This window comes from Patella vulgata, chromosome 1 (assembly GCF_932274485.2).
Source record: "Patella vulgata chromosome 1, xgPatVulg1.2, whole genome shotgun sequence".
Lineage (NCBI taxonomy): Eukaryota > Metazoa > Mollusca > Gastropoda > Patellidae > Patella > Patella vulgata.
Genome location: NC_065879.2, coordinates 77,569,721 through 77,589,774, shown reverse-complemented (window position 1 = coordinate 77,589,774; position 20,054 = coordinate 77,569,721). Strand labels below are relative to the sequence as shown.

The following is a 20,054-nucleotide window of genomic DNA, read 5'->3' as shown; positions in this document are numbered from 1 at the left end:
TTGTGTCACAAGGTCTGCCATTTAACCAACTGGCGTGGTTTCGATTCCCCGGTTATACATGAGTAGGTTTACCTGTCCAACCTCGTGAGTTTTCTCTAGGTTCTCCAGTTTCCTCCCACGGTCGAAGACTGTAGCACCATGGATCGTCTGTCACACGTGGAGAGCGGACAACACCCAAAACCAGTCGCCACATCCGGCGTATAACACATGCATCGTTTCTTACTACATACTTTGGAACAGCCCTTGATCGTCTAGTATTGTCTCTGGTTGCATTTGTAATTCTTTATCTGGTTAGAACGTATCTTTAAATGTCACTCTGACATTCCAATTTATGACGACTTCACATTGTGTTTGAATATACTGCATCTTACATGGTATCATCAACAGGAACAACAGATACAAAAGTTTCTTGATTACAGTTTTATATTAAACTCAGATACATAGAATACAAAAATAGTTTATAATAAAGTCATTCTCTCTATCCCTCAAGCCAGATGTTATCACTTGAACCTCAACGGTCTCTGCTACCTGATGTGTCCTCTCTCAAATCTTCATGATGTCTAACCTAAAGATGTTATTGTTGTTTATTATAAATTTAACGCCCAATACATAATGCATGATATTATGGACAGGTTGATTTAATTAAGTTATTTACACCTGAATGAGTAAAATATAGAAGTTAGGTAAAAACACTAAATAATAAAAAGTTCTTGTATATCTAAAAGTCTCTTTAAAACAGATTTAAAATAATAAAAAGTGTTTGTATATCTAAAAATCACTTTAAAACACGGTTTTAAAAATGGTTTTAAAATCGTTGTCGTGGGAAGAGAGGGCGGGTCATCTTCTCACTTTGTCATAATGAAAACAAGTTAAAATAGGAGATCCAGCTGTTTGATGCCATCGCAGCGGATCGAAAAAAAAACCGTGGGAAAAAGAATCCGCTGTTTAATGTGGAAAACCGAAGTTCTCGCAGTAAAAACCACATAGCGGGATCCGTGGAGTATTTACAAATAAAAATGTCCGTGTGGTTCTTTCCATATAATATAAGTTAGTAAAAACAAATCCTTTAGCACAGATCGCATATAATAAAAGTTAGTTAAAAAGTCATTTGATACACATCACAACTTCGGTTTTTAAAATCATTTATTTTCTGCAGACCATTAAAATATTTCTTTGTGTCTGACTCTTCCCAGATAAAAGTTACCTGAAAAGGGAAAGAAGAGCAACACAGAACAGAACAATTTAAACATTTATAAGAATAGTACATTACACTAAATGCAAATTATATAGATTTATATGCACTGCCATTGTTAATAAAGGGTTGTGTAGATCCTTATTCCTTATCAACTACTTTAATGATAAAATAATGAAGATAAGAACAGATATCTTGGAGGTTCAAGCTTCCTTGACTTCACAAGTACCAATATATTGCGTTACCACATCCGCATCTCTAGATCATTTTGACCTCATCACAAAAGATTCGCTACAGAAAATTATTCATAACACTACTAGCTAATTCTGTGAACTCGACCCCCTTCCGACATGGCTGTTAAAAACCTCACATTGATTCATTTTTACCTATCATCTGTTAGATTGTAAACAGCTCTTTGAATAGTGGTATTTTCCTAGAAGAGTTAGGCGAGGCTCTATAAAACCACTACTAAAGAAACCCGGTCTTGATCCAGATCCCCTGAAAAACTACAGACCAGTTAGCAATCTGAGTTATATCTCAAAACTGATTGAAAAATGTGTACTAATCCAGCTACTTGACCTCCAGGCTAGCGAGCCAGCGCCTTACCCACTTAGCCATGTGGTCCCCGTTCTTCGGATGAGACGATAAACCGAGGTCCCATGTATACATTGGAATGCACGTAAAAGATCACTTGGCAGTTTGAATTTGATATAAGATAGTGCCGCTGCCCGGGCAAAATTTCCCTCATAGCACACTGTATGGCGTATGCCCGTCTTCATTAGCCCAGCATAGGAGCAGAACAGTAGGACATTAAAGTTAAACCCCATTTCATTTCTCTCGATGTATTCAATTTTAACACTCCGCCAAACCATTCAACCCGACGAAGAGCGAGTCGTTTGTATCAACAGAATGGTCCCGATCAGGAGTTCAATCGCCAAATTGAGCACACGGTGGCGACACCAAACGACGTCATAATGACGGTTGCTAGGTAGAAGTATCAAAATTCTAACATGTAAAGAAAGCGACAATGAAGTAGACATTTTTCGTCTTAATAATAGAAATAAGATGAAACAGAATTAAAATTTACATTGAACAAATAAAGAAGTTGGATTATACTGTTACATTGTCTTAATTTAGAAATTACAAGAATGGAAGTTAGAAATTACATGAATGGAAGTAAGAAACTAGACGATAGCATGTTAGAATTTTGAATCTAATATACCGCCATAGATAACAAGTCTGTTTATTAATGACAAAACTCTAACGAAATACGTTAATCAAAATGAAAAAAAACCCTGAAAAATCAAACTTAGGTAAGGAAAAACAAAAAGAATCAAATAATTATTACCCTAACAGTCAAAGACAAACTCTTTTACGAAATTTATTTGAAACGACACTGGGGGTAATCACTTGTATAAACAACTCAACGGACAATGACTCGGTAATTAACGTCATAAAGCAAAGTGCTAAAAAGTTTATTATTATTATTATTATTATTCATTTTCTATAGCGCTTCATTATATCCGGTGATATTTCTAAGCGCTTAATTATTGACAACAATCTCGAAATAAACAACTCAATACCAAATCAAGCGATAAAAAATACTCAGAATGCTGAAGCGGATATTGAGGTTTGTGACGAAGACATCACAACTGATCAGTTAGACGATAACTTTTCACATGCAGCTAAAAAGAAGAAAACGTCTGATAATAGCCCAACCTCTAATCCAGTCGAACACAGATATAGGGCAAGTCACCCTTGAAAAGGGAATTGGCGAAACGTACAGCGCCCACACTTGTTCATGTCGGGGCTACATCGAACAAAGGACATGTGCATAATAACAAGAAGAATTCTAAGGCTATTGACAAACCAAACAAGAAAAAAAAACTAAAAGTTTTTCTAACTGGCTCATTAATAAGAATTAAATTTCTCCAATCAAAATAATCCAATAACTTACATCGGTATATTCAATAAGTTAACCAAAGCAATTAAATATCAATGGTCTCAGATCACGTATGACAGAATTGAACCATCTTGTTAGGAAAAACAAAATTGATATAATATGCATACAGAAAACAAAATTAAGTCCAAAGCAGAAGGACCCAAAACTGGGTACACATTTTTTGCGGAAAGATCGCCCAAATCTGAAAAAAGGGTTCTGAGGGGGTTGCAATGTTCCTCAGTGAACAACTCTCATATAAATTTGTTAGAACAGACTCTGGTGAAGTTGAGGTACTCGGATTAGAATCAGCTACAACCGACAAACAAAATAATATGACCGTGTTAACATTTATAATCAGAGTAAAATCTTTTTTTTTTTTTTTTTTAAAAAAACAATATTTTTTCGATCAATATTTACATATTATAAAGATGCAATATTTAATTATTTGATCTGAAAACAGTTGGGGCTTATATAAATCCATCCGGACCCGTAGCCAGCTCGTAAAATTTGGTGGGGCTATGGAATTTTTTGGAGGGACTGAAAATTTGGTGCTCTCTCCTCGCATCTGAGTGCATTCCTGGGCCTCAAATTGAAGTGCCTCGGGCAGCGTTTTATGGTTAAATTTACTGAAATTTCCTTCTTCGACTCCTCCCGCCGATATCATCTTGAGGGTAGTAGAGAGTGTTTTTTGATTTACGCGGAGAACTCTAGACCGGGCAATACAGCTGTAGTATCAATTTTCAAGTGAACTATAGGTATTCTATTATTCTATTCATAGAATTACAATATAGGCTGAACAATAGGCACCTTATGTTAGACACAATAGACACCTACATTTTAGGCGCCTGTAGGCACCCTACATCGGGTGTAGGCATATGCAAACACTTGAACCGGGGCCTTGTAGGCGAACAATTAAACCAGGGCCTCTTTTAAACCCGTAACCCGGGTATAAAAGGGCAGGTCCCGGGAAAATGGCGATAAATTATGCAGCCTCTGGTACCTTCAAGACTAGGACTACGCGAGATGAGAGGAGCCGCGAGTACGTGTGTGTGATGAGCGAGTACGTGTGTGTGATGAGCGAGTACACGTGTTCAGTGACAGAAGACCAACGGGTTCTGAGGATGTTGCAATGTTCCTCAGTAATGTTAACAAGTAAACAACTCTCACATAAGTTTGTTAGAAGACACTCTGGTGAAGTTGAGGTAATCGGATTAGAATTGGCTACAACCGACAAATAAAATATGACATTATAATCCGTGTAAAATCTTTTTTAAACAATATTTATTCGATCAATATTTACATATTATAAAGGCACAATATTTAATTATTTGATCTGAAAACAAGCTGGGGCTTATATAAATCCATCACCCGTAAATTAACAGACGGTAAGTAAAATCGACAAGTTTCACCAGGCAAGAAACGGAACATGAGACAACCATAAGGACACGATAAGTATTCTCAGTTAAGATGCGGTAATTAGAATCAACAGAACACGAAATGTATCATCATTCAAAAGACGGTAAGTAAAACCTACAAGTATCACCAGGCAAGAGACGTGAGACCACCATAAGGACACGATAATTATCCCCAGTTAAGGTGTAGTACGTAAAACCAACAGCCACGTAAGTATGATTAGCAGAAAATAAAACAGTAAATAAACCGATAAGTATCATCAGTCAAAAGACGGCTAGTGAAGCCATCATAAGGACATGATACATATAGTCATATATATACTCTTCCAAAAAAAGGAGGGGATATTCAGAAACAATAGAAAACAGCGGAAATGCACTGCTGTTTTTATTAGAGGTAACCAGTGTATGTTAATAACAGGCCAATTGCCCCATTTCACTCGCAAAGAGATACACCGTCAAAAGTGAAAATGGACGTTTTTGATTTTTGTCTTAATAATGAGTAATTGCTCCACCAATCCTCAGACATTCAGCAATTCGTCGTGGCATGTTCCTTATCAACCGTCCAATCACGATTAGGGGCAATCTGACGCACTCCTCTTGCAGTACCACGGCCAATTCTTGCTGTGTTGTCGGTGGACGTTGACGTCGACGAACACGTCTCCAGATCAAATTAAACGTAACACACTAAAGCAAAGATTCGCTAAACAGTAAATCTTATGCAAGAACCGATAGGAAAGCAAACATGGATAGATAAACCAGCACGCGGCAGTTTTCATCAACCCTTTCTTGAAGTGTCAAATTTGACAATGCCCCCCCCCACGTGTATGGCCATATTGCATGTCGCCCGTGCAGCTCAGTGATTCTGTTGGGCCGATAAGTTCTTCATCTGTGAATATACTCTCAAAGCATGTCAAGTGTCCATGACTATTTGTCATATCGCAACCTGCTCAGGTATTTGCATTTCAATATACCCTACCTTTTTGCTTTCCTATCGGTTTTTGCATAAGCTTTACTGTTTAGCGTATCTTTGATTTAGTGTGTTACGTTTAATTTGCAACGAGAGGTCTTCAACATGATGAACGTCTACGTGCTACTGGCATGAATTAAATGGGTTCTACACAGCGAGCAGTAGCCAACATGCTTAATGTGTCACAGTCTGAGTTTTTTCTGAAGTCTTTCTTCCCCAGCATAACCGAAGTCGAGGACTTTATCTTGCTTATAAACCGTCTGTTTCATTGTACGCAAGATGAGAATATCCCAGAATTTCCGCAAGAAAAAAACCTTATATCACGCTTTCTTATGGAAAAAAAACCCTACCCTGGAAGAATAACCTGTTACAGGTTTAAAGAAAAACTTTCAGAAGAATATCCCCAAATTTCCCTGTATATATCTAAAACCTCCCCTGACTTTCAGACCGCAAGTTATTCTGGGCATAGAATATACACCAAAGATCAAAGAGATTTACCGTTACAGGTTTATAAGTACTAATAAAACACAATCACGATTGTCCAGATTGAGGTTAATGTCATTATGAACACGAACTGGAGCTGTTCGGTGCTGTGGAACCTACGATAGGCACTTTGTATGTAGTTGCTCCATAAGATTATTATCACAGATATTTATAATTTGACTAGCGATTACCCGTTCAAATGTTTTTAAAAGGAAGCTTAGGTTAGATACTGGGCGATAGTTTTTCTCAAGGTTGGGGTCTAGATTCGATTATTAATGGAAATACAATAGCCTAATTAAATGCATCTGGAACAGTATTTTCCGTAACGGCACTATTGGTGATATTTGACAGGCAAGATGCCCGGAAGTCACTTTTTCAAGAATGATGTTGGAATAGGATCCAGAATACACGATTTTGAAGCTGCTCGGATTATAATTTTCGATAATTCTGATTCGGAAACACAAGAAAAATTACAGAGTGTTGGTGGTTTACAACGAGATCACCTCTAATCTTGGCAATTTTCTTTGTGAAATATAGTGAAAAACGTTCAGGCAGTTGCTCAGCAGTCACATCGTTGGGTAATTTAATAACATTATGATCCGGATCTAATAGGGATTTTGTAATCTGGAACAGGTCCTTTTGCTTATTTTGACTATAATCAATTTTATTTGAATAAAGCAATAAAATGCCTTTTAAGCTTCATAAATGAGATTATTCACTGTAATTTTCTGATTTCTATAAATTTGTTTATGTACTGTAAGTTTTGTTTTACGCCACACAGGTTCAGCTTTATTATGTGCCTTCTTTGCTTCTAGAATCTCGTTGTTAAACCAGACAGAGTTTGATCTTAATATAAAGATCTTAGTTTTTTCAGGGACTAATTATCTAGAGTTTTATATAGAATTGAAAAATATTGTTTTGCTTTTGTATTAACATCAAGAATGAGATTCTTATAAATGTTAAATTCTTATAAATGTTAAAATTGTTCTGTTCTCTGTTGTTGCTGGCTCTTCTTTCACCTTTCGGGTAACTTTTATTTGGGAAGAGTCACACACAAAGAAAAATTATAATGGACTACAGAAAATAAACGATTTTGAATACCGAAGTTGTGATCTGTGTCAAGGGACTTTTTAACTAACTTTTATTATATGGAAAGAACCACAGGAACATTTTTATTTGTAAATACTCCACGAATCTAGCTATGTATTTTTTACTGCGAGAACTTCGCTTTTCCATATTAAACAGCGGATTCTTTATCCCACAGGGTTTTTGCAATCCGCCGTGACCATGACATCAAACAACTGGACCTCATGTTTTAACTTGTTATCATATTATCAGGAGTCAATTCAAACTGTCATACCGGCATAAAATAGCAACCTGTAGCGTCTTTTCGGGGGTATGAGAATTGTAAATGTCGATGCCTGGAGCTAAACGTTTGGGGAGTATATCCCGCTTAAAACACCCCTAAAAGGGCTATTTCGCACAATGTCTATTTTTCAAACACCTCTGCCGAAACGAACTTCGAGGTTCGCGTTACCCATTGTGTTTAGGTTGAAAGTAGTGTCGTCCGAGAGGGCTCTGGGGCATAACATACGAGCAAATTATACAAAGTCCTATTCTGTATGCGACTAGGTAATGATTTGCGCCTTGTCTTGTCCCTAAAAATAAAGTATTGAATTACGTCAGGTATCATATCCCGTGTCTTCACTGAAATTAGTGTTCACAAGTTTCGAGAAAACATTTTCGCAGTTAACCTCGAGAGGATTATGATTAATGTCGTATGTGCATATTCCTGAAGCAATGACCCGAGAAATCCCTCTCTGGCCTTGCTGGATTGGCTTCTAATACTTGAGCTTTTGAGGGAGTGTGTCAATTCTTCCCGTTCAATCAAAGCTATCCCAAGTACAGCAACATGCTAGCCCTTTGTTTAATCCGGGTCTTCCCTAAAACTTTGGACAGTGATTTAAGTTATTAAAAACGGCGAAAGTATGTTCGTCTCCAACAGTATTGTTTACATTGTTTTCGACGCAATTGGTTTTTCTGCAAGAGTTGGTCCAATTTGGAGCTCTGTTTTAAGCGTTTGCTTTTGTAACGCAGTTAGCTATTGGTTGTTAATCGGACCATTGACCAGACATAATTTGGAACAGAAATTTGCTTTCGTTAAAGCAGTGTTTAGTGGGATCAGGTATGTATGTAGTAGGCTTCGTTTGAGACGTCGTGGGGTCTGTCCCTAGAATAGATTATATTTACGCAACTAGGTCATTTCATTACTAACATATGGTTTAATTTTATTTCAATAATTCGCTTGCGCGTAGGGGGCTTAAGCAGAGGGGGGGGGGGGGCAGGATGACCCGGAGAAAAGTCACGAGGTTGGACTGGCGACGCCCTTCCTTGTGACGTACAACCGGCCATCGAAACCACGCCAGTTGACTCAATGACAGACAGCACGATACCACGCGGGCACGCGCTAACCATTCGGCCACCCACCCTGATAAAAATGACATTTGTTTCATGGGAGCAGCGGCATGGGCAACAAATCAATACAGATGTCGGTCCGTCTCGTACACTTACCACACAACTCTTCTATAATAGTTTTCACAGCCTTTCGGTGGTCCAATTCTTCATCTTCTTCTAGGCAATACTCGATTGAACTTCCCGGAATAAAATTCTCTTAATTCCAAAAGTAGTGTCAATCGAGTGAAAAAGAGAATTTCGGAGTACAACGCATGTGCCAACTGCATAAAAAATATCTCAACCAATCATGACAACTGAAACATATTTGTTACTTAAAGGTTCAATACCACTCTTGTTGTAACTGAATAATATGTCCCAATCTTTATTCTGGTCAACAAATTGTACTATTTTGGAATATTTCAATTAATTGATGATACAAATTTCATCTGAACACACCTTATTTAAAAATTTTGAAAAATTCAACAAAATGGTTTGAAACGTAAACCTTTTCAAATGAAACTTCGATTTAAAAATATTTTCGAACCCTCTGAACAAGTAAAGGTGACCACAGCCTCAAATTTAATGAGGGCGGGTTACCTATAGGCAGCTACCTATGTCCCAATCAAAAAATTGGCCCCAAAAGATTTAATGACCATTTTAAAGGAGCTAAATCGCTAATATTTGGGATCTAGAAATTGGCACAAATGGGTTGCAACACATATGATAATGTAATATGAATGTATATATAAACTGATTTACATTTAACCATTTCTGTTTTGCTGTAATTTCTAATCAGTTATGTTCGGCGAGATAAGCCAGAAGTCTCAATTGAATGACAATCTTTAGCGTCTGGTTATTCCAGTCTAAACCAATGGTATTTATTGCGCATGCTCTCCAGATAAGTATATAGCGTCACTATTTGACATGACTTGTTGAATATGTCTAGCCTCGTTCTTTGAGTCCCTCGTTCCAAATGGCGCTGAAATGCATTGTGGTACACGATTTGTGTACCAATGGTAAAATGTTTATTTTGTCTTGAATATCGAATATCAGAAGCCCATCTTTTCCCCGTAAGATCACAAGACCAATGTTGATTTTAATTGACAAATAATTTGTGTTTCCAATGTCGAAGACTTTTGATGACATTGTGTTAGAGACTAAGCTACTTTAAAATTAACTGTGTTACTACACAAACCCCAATAGGTTGTAATCGACGGTGTACAATGGGTCATGGGGAGCCATGCCGACATTGGTGAGTTGGCCGAGAAAGTTCATTGGGATTTTTCTGCGTGGTTCCCACTTGTCAGTGGTGCAGGACAGAGGGCCTGTCAAGGGACAACGTATAGCCATTCAGATTGGACGAAAAACTGAGGTCCTGTGTACACATCGGTGTGCATGTAAAAAAAACCTTGACAGTGGGAAATTGAAATAAGAATAGGCTGTAGTGCCGCTGTTCGAGCAAAATTTCTTTATCAAGCAAATAAGCTAATTGATAATCACAGAGTTTCGACCACAGTCTTCTGCAACAGTTGAAATGAGCAATATATAGCCTCACTTCTACTACTACATCTGGACGATTTTGAATCTCTTGCAAACTAAGTTATTGTTAGCAGTCTAAAAATGGTTCAGATCGGTGCTGTATATACAAAGTTATGAGGAAATGAAAATTTTCACATCCAACATCCACAAAAGACAACATAGACAGGCTATCTTCACAATTATGTTGCCTCTTTTTTCTATTAAATGCATTAAATACAAGCCTGGGAATGATCTTTATTTCCATTGATCTGTTGGTTTTGTTTTCTAAATTAAGTGTCAAAGATCGGTTCACAGAAGCAGTCCATAGTTTGTTACATATTTATAGATAATTATTTAGATAATTATTGATCAAGGGCTATAATTATCAAAAATCGTTGGTTGTCTCATGAACATAACACTGGGTGTAAATTTGAAGTAAATCAGATCAGAAATTTATCTCTAGATCATCCACAACCAATTGTGGATGCTGGACGAATGGGTAATTACAACAATATACGACCAGATTTCAATGTGGACGTATAAAAAATCAATTTGAGTACACTTTAGTGTGGGTTAAGCCTTGAAAGATATGTCGAAAAAATGTATGATCAGGGGTAATTATCTGAAAACATAGAAAATCAATAGGAATTGGGAGATCTTTGGAGCATCCACCACAATATACAACCACATTTCAATATTCATAATTATTCACCTTGTGACGTTAAACTGTGTGCATAAATTGAAAGTCAATTGTATGATAACTGTGGCAGCTAGATGTAGCAAGGTGATGACAATATTCGACCACATTTCAATGTAGGGTATATAAAAAAAAAACTTAAGCCAAGGTTGTTTTTTTATATAAAATAAATAAAAAATTAAAATTTTATTATCAATCATCATCATCCTCACTGTCATCGTTAATATTGCTCTGTCTAATGGCAATATTCATAACATCTTTAATAACTGGTTTAACTGGTTCTTCTACATCGGACTGTATGGCACCCGTTTGTGCTAACATCCATTCTAAATCTGAAATAGTACCATTTATATATAATCATCATCATAAAAGAAAACGGTCCTAAAGAGATTCTCTCATATTATCTAGTCAGTGTCTGATTAGCCAAAGAAGAATACCATCTTGTTCGGTACATGTATATTGCATCACAGGGTCTAGGACCATTGCTGGCAGGACAACTGCCAGTTGAACCATTGCTGGCAGAACAACTGCCGGTTAGACCATTGCTGGCTGGTCAACTGCCAACCATTTTTTTTTTTTATAGTTTCTAACTGTTGATTTTATTGCCAGTGTTTTTATCTGTTCTTTTTAGCATAGTTTATTAAATGATATATGTAATATGGTTTCACCCAATGGCTCCCTTTGAAGGCATTCATTGTTTGTCAATATTACCCTTTGGTTGGACCATGGGTCTATTATATTGTGTTGTTTTTGCTTAATCTTTTATTACTTCTTATTGTTATTATTATTTAATTTTTGTAAATGGCTTCATCATGAACTCTTATATATTAAACCCAAGTTTACTAAATGTCATTGTGCGTGATAACGACAAGAGGATACTTGTCGAAACGTCGTGCTTTTAGAATAAAACCAGTGATTGTTTCCCATAAAAATTGTGTTCTGTAATATATCAGGAAACGGTTATAAACTATACTTAAAAAAATGTATACAAAAACATAACTGTTAACATAAATCCTTGAGAGGCATTTAGCAATTGATTTATATCGGACATCAAATCAATATGGAGCTGTGTCAGTACAATCCTTTCTTATATAAATAAATAAATATAATTCTTTACTATAGATTTCACTATTACTGAACCTGATTACATTACGGGGTAGTGTTACATCATTTTTTTTTACAGAAATTTAACAATAGCAAAGTCCTTTATATTAACCCAGTTTTTCCATCAAGGTCAATTAAATAAAAATAGTACCTTTTTAATAAAATAAATCGTACGGGCAGTCAACAAGAGTCGTCGCATATTTCTACTTTTTTCGGTAATGAAACATTTATAATACACTAAAATCTGATTAAGAGTAACAACTCATTAAGTAATTATCAAAAAATCATTAGAATTTGTTCGGTTTTTATAAAGTTCTGACCCATGCTAATGTTTAGTATACTAAACATTTAATATCATGGATTTAGCTGTTCAGTTATCAGAATTCATTGAAAATGAATATGCTTGTTCAATCTCAAGACCTTATACTCTGTGTATCAATCTGAAGTCAATCAGATCATAACTTTAGCCTCTAGAGCGTCACAAGATTTTTCAAAGTGATCAAGGGCCATAAACACTGTATAAATTTAAAGTCAATCGGATATTATCTTTAGCCTCAAGAGCATCCACAATATATTTTGAAGTGATCAAGGGCCATAACTCGGGCAGTAATTATCGGAAATTGCTGAAAATCAATAGGATTCTTTGTCTCGTAACTTTAAACACTGTGTAGCGCCCACAAGATATTTTGAAGTGATGAAGGGACATAATTATCGGAAATCACTGAAAGTCAATAGGATTCTTTGTCATTCGGATATTAAATTTAGCCTCTAGAGCGTCCACAAGATTTTTCAAAGTGATCAAGGGCCATAACTCTGGCAGTAGTTATCGGAAATCGCTGAAAATCAAAAGGCTTCTTCGTCTCATGACGGACAGGGGCAACAACAATATACGACCACATTTCAATGTGGGCATATTAAAATGAACTGTTCTGTGAAAATAAAAAAAGTAGTTCCTTTTTAATTGACCAATCAAATTCATTTAAAGCGATATCGCAGTAGATTATGAAGTTTATCACACAAGCGATATCTACTGTAAAATATATTATTGGGTGATAAATGATAATATTTAAGTGTTTATTGATTATTTTTGATTTATTATCATAACAAAAAACGCCGGATGTCCTCGCCAGCAATTGTCCTGCTCCTCCACAATTCAAACATCTAGTACTAAAATATGCTTTTTCTTTCTGATAATAATTTTGAGTAATGAATTAGATAAATATACATGTAGCAGAAGAATGACTATTTGTATGTGCATTCATGGATAGCATGGTAAGCATATTTTAATATTATGGATTTAATGGTTTTATTAAAGCCAATGTCCTGCACAACTGACAAGGGGAAACTTGAGAGAGAGAGAGAGAGAGAGAGAGAGAGAGAGAGAGAGAGAGCATTTAAAGTCCACTCCACTGACACAAACTAGGTCATTTCGGGACTAGCATGGTTCAATTATATTTCAATAATGTACTTCAATAAACCACGTCACTTGACTCAATGACATACATGTGATACAAAGCGCACACATTAACCAACCCCCCAAGGTCCATACCAGAGAATAAAAAGACTATCTCGACTTACCATTCTGTTTTAAATTCATTCCTCCAAAAGCTAAAGGTCCTATCCATTGCTTCTTCAGATCTCCTTCAAAATATACAAATATGGTGGGGAGGTTCTTGTCGGGGTAATTAGGTATACAAACGCTTGATATACTTTTTAAAAACTTTGTTGCTGGAAACTTTCTGGCTAATGTGGTCAAATATTGATTGATAAGTGAACATATTGGTATTCTGAAATAAAATAGAATTAAAATATTTAAACACATGTTCATTTAAAGATAGTTTTGTCATCCATGTCCAACCCTAAAACTTGAAGATTATCTTCTGTGATTAGTTCGACAAAAATTAGGAGTCAAGGGGGGGGGGGGCAGTAAATACATGTAAGCGATGGCTTAATACCAGGAGGTCATATGTGCAATGACTTAGCTAATAGTGTGTTACTAAATTAGATTTCTTGTTCTAGTTTTCTGTAATGTTTTGTATAGAATAATCTTGATTAATCGGCCTGTCAATAAACCAGAGAACGGTCGGTAGACTGGTTCAGCGGGACTAATGGCAAACCATGGACATGTGACCTTTAATGCATTCAAAAATGCCAGATGTGTACCTTGTTAAGTCTATTTCTTTATTGCACTTTAAAAACTGGCAATTTATATTGATGTTGGGGCACCCTATCATAGATAGGTGCTAACTGGCGGTTATAGGTGTTATAATCACATTTCAGTATTTAGTTTCGTATTTGATCGATATGGCCACGCATGCGTGTCAGACAGGAACTTGTCTTATCAAGGGCATTGAGAAAAACATGCCTTTATTCAACATTTTTTGACAAAAAACATAATTTTTTAATGATGTCGGGAAGGTTAAAGACATCAAGTGGCTGAAATGCTTATGAATGATTCCGACTCGGATTACATCGATGACACTGATTCTGAAGACGATATTTCTGATGAAAATGATTTAGAAAACGAGAGACAACGTGCAAATTATAGATCAACTTCTCTCCTTCAACTTTTTTATTGGTGTCAAGAGTCTATCACTTATAATTATCAGGCAGTAGTCGTTTGAAATAAGCATACAAAATATTTCACTTCTGCCTTTAGTTAGACTGACCGCTTTACGTCATGACGTCAACAGGACGTAGACCGTTATAGGTGCTAACTGGTGGTAATAGGTTCTAACTGGTGGTAATAGGAGCTAACTGTTTACGGTAAAGGTCACTGCACTCATTTGGGGTCGAGAGGTCACTGCACACATTAATTTTGTGATCAAGCCGTCATTGCCCTTGTTTATGGCCCAGAGTGTCACTGCATACATTTGTCGATGAGGGATCACATCACACTTTTATAACCAAGATTATGGCTGAGAAGTCACTGTACACGATTGTTGCCGAGAAGTCACTGCACCCTTTTATATCCGAGAGGTCAAGGTCCATGTTTTCACAGTTGAGTTGGTGTAAATGAATGATTATATATATTATTTGTTAATCATCTTACACAAATTACTGTAAATTTCCACAGTCCACTTAAATGCAAGAACTATACTGGAAGTTACTAAATAGTTTAGGGAGACAAGTTCTAAATAAATAAAAACTGCTAACATGGTTTGTAAACCATAACCATAAATATGTCTTTTCTTACTCTAATAAGAAGAAAGCCTTCTCACCATACATGCCATGTCGTTCATCTTCAAATATGAATTGGAAGCTGCTGTTCATTGCAGATTTTAGTCTTAATGGGAGATAACTCCAGCCTTAATTTTTGTGGTGGTTTTGGAATTCCTAAATTACTTTTTTTTTCTGCTACTATATACAACATACATGGATACATTTGTTTACATACATGTAAAGGCAATAACTACGTTTCAAAAATATGACTCCTGGCACAGATGTGTTTTGACCAAATGACCTTAAATTAACTAAATTATTATGGCATATGTATTATGGCATATGTGTAGTTGCTATGGCATTTGAAAATGGTTAATATAAATCAAAATTGTGTACATACAGCGTTTTATACATGTAACTATTTGGGGCTTTTCTAAAATTCCTGGTGGCATAATATGGCCCCATTATATTTTGTTTTAAAATTTATTAAAGATACATTATGGGAGATTAGATAAAGAGCTGGCAGTTCACACTGTAATAGTTGTAGGTAGATAATGTAAAAGGAATTTGCTGAAATTTTCAGTCAAATTGATCCACTCTGAACAGAGAATTTAGCGATTGAATTTGGGGCCTAACCTAGATCATCATTATTAAAGTTGGTACATAGTCTCGATTATCCATTTCTTGATTTAATCATGAATGAGTGTAAAGCAGCAGATCGGATCCTAATCCAGTAAATATCGCAGGCTAGCGATAAGTTAATTAATGTCTAATTAATAATTTAGATAAAAAACATAGTCTCAATTATTCATTTTGTGATTTAATCATGAATGAACGTTGAGCAGATCTGATTTTAATCCAGTAAATATTGCAGGCTAGCGATGACATCGAGAGTTGATTATGGTCTAGATAAGTTAATTAATGTCTTAGTTAATAATTTAGATAACCTTTCAGGCCTAAAGAAAAACCTGCAATTGGCAGATTTAGCTCTTGCATAATGTATGTTTAACAATATTTAAAATACTTTAACAGCACCAAAATAAAACAAAACAATAATAGACCCAAGGAATGTATACAGTCTAATTTTAGTCATGTACAGACATCCTCTCTGAAATGCCATATTGTCAAGATTTTAAAAAATTTGAAATATTTGCTGTACTTTATGGTCACAGAGTAACACTACTTACCCTTGTTTGTAAATGTGTAAAATAACCCAGACACCTTCTCCAGCCTCGTTAACTTCTCGAACATAATCAGCCTTACTTATCTCCCCTACATCACCATATTTGGCTTTCAACTGAAAAGCTTGCATTTCTGCTATTCTCTGTCGTCTGTAAAAACAAATTTTAAAATGCTGACTGGAAAAGATATGACCCAATCTCTTTGACTAAATGGGGCGTCCTGGATTTCCCATGACATCAGAAATAAACGTGGGTCTAAGTACCTAAATGTGACCATACATACAGGTAGTCTATTTACCTTGTCTAAACATTTCAAATAAAAATATTGCACCATCTGGAGATGCCAGATATGTACATAGTGTGGAATCTGGGGACTTAAATCCTTCACAGAAACACAAAATTTACATTTCTTCAAAAAGGTATCAGATAGTATCATAGTTTGCAAGGATTATTCAGCACACTTAAACCAGTTTTATTCATTAAAGCTAAAAATCTTGTCTACACAATTATTTAGTTGTTTTGAGACTAACATACAGTTAGTCACAGAGCTAGCTCTGGCCGCTCACCAATGGTGAAAAATTTCATTCACATGGCGAACAGAATTCCCTTTTAGCAATAATTCTGGCGACAAAAGGAGATGATTATTTAATCGCTTGACCCAATAATTACTTTATTTGTTTGCCTAACAAGCTTAATATATGGCTAACACTTTGCCTATTTGGCTAATGAACCTGGTTTTCCAGAGCTGATCCTGGGGTCATGTGCAGGTTACGGGCAACAATTTTGTATGGGAATCAACGTTTTACCTACCCTCATGTGTACATTAATGTGTACAGTGTGCATGATGGGTGGAACTTGATTCTTTGTCCTGCCGACTGTCCTGACCAACTGGGTTATGTTGAAATACAACCTTGACCTATGGTGGACTAAAATTTACTTGATATTCAGAAAATTGATTTAAGACCACAATACTCATGTCCATGCCACGTACATTTAATTATTCGTTTCTAAATGCAAGAATTAGGAACGGAAATACCGCGAAAAGCCCTCATTTGCACTGTTTCCACTTTGCATTGTCATACAGTTAGTTACCCACACAGTTGGAAGTGGCCAATTTTATAATAATAAATTTCACACCATCTACGGTTGTTTTCATCAGCTTGACACTAGTTTATAGCACTATGAAGTATTATATCTAAATAAATTAAAACGCACCAAGTCATCTGACCTTATTGTACCATAACGACACCACAGTAAATAAAATAGTGGTGGGGGGAATGGAAATGCACATGGCTCATTGTCTCGTGTATTAAATCAATTTCCATAAATAAAGGCTATAAATAATTTACTAGTAAATCTGACAAAATCAAATAATTAGGTCGGAAAAATATTTTATTTATAAATATAATTTGTAGGGTAACTATAGACAGGGTGTGAGAACGAAATTCCTTCGCATGCAGTACATGTAAATATGGTGACATGCACAGCCACAGGTGTCATCTCGTGTTTTGATATTAATTTTATTACAGATATTTTAGAATCTGAATTCTACACCCCAATGGTGAAGTTTTCAATTGAGCATGCAAGTTTGGTACCATTGATACTTGGCGGAATTCACATGGATACCGATTATAGAATTGCATGAATCTTCGAGTCAATGAGGCAAAGCAGATTCACAGACTTTCCAGCATCTTCAGGCATTTCGAGGTCGAAGAAATAAAAAGGTTTCATATAACGATATTTATGATATAAATATTATATGGAGCAATGTACATAAAGACGTAAACAATTTTAGAGTGTTTGTGTACCTACATGTAATCATGTATGGATAATGTGTGATGTGATTTGTCTTTGATAATTGAGAGTGACAGGTTAGTTACTAAAGCAACAGGTCAATTGCTAAAAGACATACCGGTAAAGTAATTGCACCTTTAGGGTGCCTGAATGTTCTGTGATGTGACACAACAATAGTGTTAATTATTTTTACCTGTACTGTTCAAACATTCGTTCATCTTCATCATCTAAATCATCTTCTATTTTATCTAGTTCCTTTAAAGACATATCTTCCATAGCTTTACCTTTAAAATACAATACCTTGTTTAAACATACAGTATGCAAGAGCTAAATGTTTTCTAAGTTATTTAGACACATTAATTAAATTATCCAGGCCATAATCAACTCTCGATGGCATCGGGTTTCTCCGATATTAAATAGATTAGAACAGTTCAGCAATATTTTGATTTAAGCTAAAAATGGAGGAGCGAGACTTAGCTTCTAACAACCAGTATGGTGGTTGAAATTATTGCACACGTCTTGTCAAACCTTCAAAGGCTAATATCTTGGCTCGCAATAGAGTAATTTAAATGAAATTTTCAAATTATTCATTTTACATTATCTATTTTCGAACTATTATAACAAGAATGGCTAGTTCTTTATCTAAATCTTACATAATGTATGTTTAATAAATAAATCATACTTACTAAAAAGAGGGCTAACATGAATAGGACTTCTATTTTTTGATTTGTTAAAAATAAAAGAGGTTAGATAGGAATGATTTTGAAAGGGGAATAAAGAAATTGAGAAAAAATATGTCACTGAGCGGAGAGACTCAGAGAATCTTGAAAATTTTATCACAAATTGTAAAGAGTGGACCACTAAAAAAGTTACCCAACAGTTTTTCTTTGTGGTTATGCGTTCTACATTTCCAGTGCCATGTGAAAGCCGCCATGACACCGGCCAGTTGAAATAAGTTCGGTAGGATATAAATTTTGCGTAGCGGTTGGGTTTCATATCATTATGCGGTAGGCTTCACCTTTATTTCAATCGGATTGGTTTATTATATGTTAAGCTATGTGCATTACAGTTTTTGGTCAGTTTATGTGTAAATTAAGGGAGCTATAGGCCAGTAACCTTTTTGTAGTCATTTGACTAAAAAATTTGCGCAAGGGAACTCCGTAGGACGAGCCACTACTGTGGCTGCTAGGCGGAAGACATCAGTAGTGGAACTATTTCTAGGTCCTCTCCCTGACCGAAATACTGTGCTGGAAATTGTCAGTTTTTAAGCTGACTTACCATGTTGTTTTTCCTGAACAGTTTGTTCTAATATTTGTACGATATCTTCTTCTGTTATTTCTGCTTCTTTTTGTGGTATAATGCCTTTAGATCGGAGAACATCGTTCCACTCAGTATCAGCATCTGGATTCTAAAATAGACGCAAGATTTTCAATGAAAACAGTGGGAATTCAACATTTAAAATCCATCATATTTTGGACCCAAATCAAAGAAGTTTAATTCTTTTAAATCAATTTTTCTTCCAGAGTAAGAAAACCGGATCATCTCTCATGATTAGCCACCATATGGCAAGTCAAAATATACAGGAGATTGTATCAATGAATCGAGTACGTTCGTTCGTTCCTAAAGTTTTACGTCCACTTCCACCATAGGTGATATCGCAGACAAGTCAAAGAGTAACCTTATATTCACTTTTATACGTTTTAGAAGAGTACACAGGGATTCCCGGACTGGTGCTCCAGAGTTCATCACTATTTATTTCATCCAGGGCAGTGGCTCTTTTCCTGATTAACACATTTATTGAATTAAGAAATTACTAAAACACATATTCTACCTGCATTTTGTTGTATTTTTGTATTCGTTGAACTAACAAGCTTCAAAATGAGCACGTCCTCTTACGAATGGTGCCTTCTAATATTAGTAATGAACGAATTTCAGTCAGTGACTAAACTCCTTCCTCCGTATAAATTAAGAAAACACCCAGCCTCGTTTTGAATTAATTAATCGAAGGGGATTCCCATGCATATTACCATATATAGTATTTACGATATCTATTAATAGATTATTATGTTTGATTATCCAGCACGACAACCACAAAAATGAAATTAGACCCATAAAACAAGACTATATTTTTATTAAACGCAGTTCTTT

General features: G+C 35.7%; 1 protein-coding gene across 1 annotated transcript; it reads right to left on the bottom strand.

Annotated features, from left to right (window-relative positions):
• Positions 1–10,809: 10,809 nt before the first annotated feature.
• On the bottom strand, positions 10,810–19,903 carry LOC126811145 (phosducin-like protein 3). The gene is made up of 6 exons (XM_050536632.2): positions 19,738–19,903; positions 19,185–19,314; positions 18,100–18,190; positions 16,119–16,262; positions 13,348–13,556; positions 10,810–10,997 (listed from the first exon to the last, which is right to left on the bottom strand). The coding sequence occupies exons 1-6, from the start codon at positions 19,741–19,743 to the stop codon at positions 10,858–10,860; spliced, it is 720 nt and encodes a 239-aa protein (XP_050392589.1). The 5' UTR covers positions 19,744–19,903; the 3' UTR covers positions 10,810–10,857.
• Between the last annotated feature and the right edge of the window lie 151 nt (positions 19,904–20,054).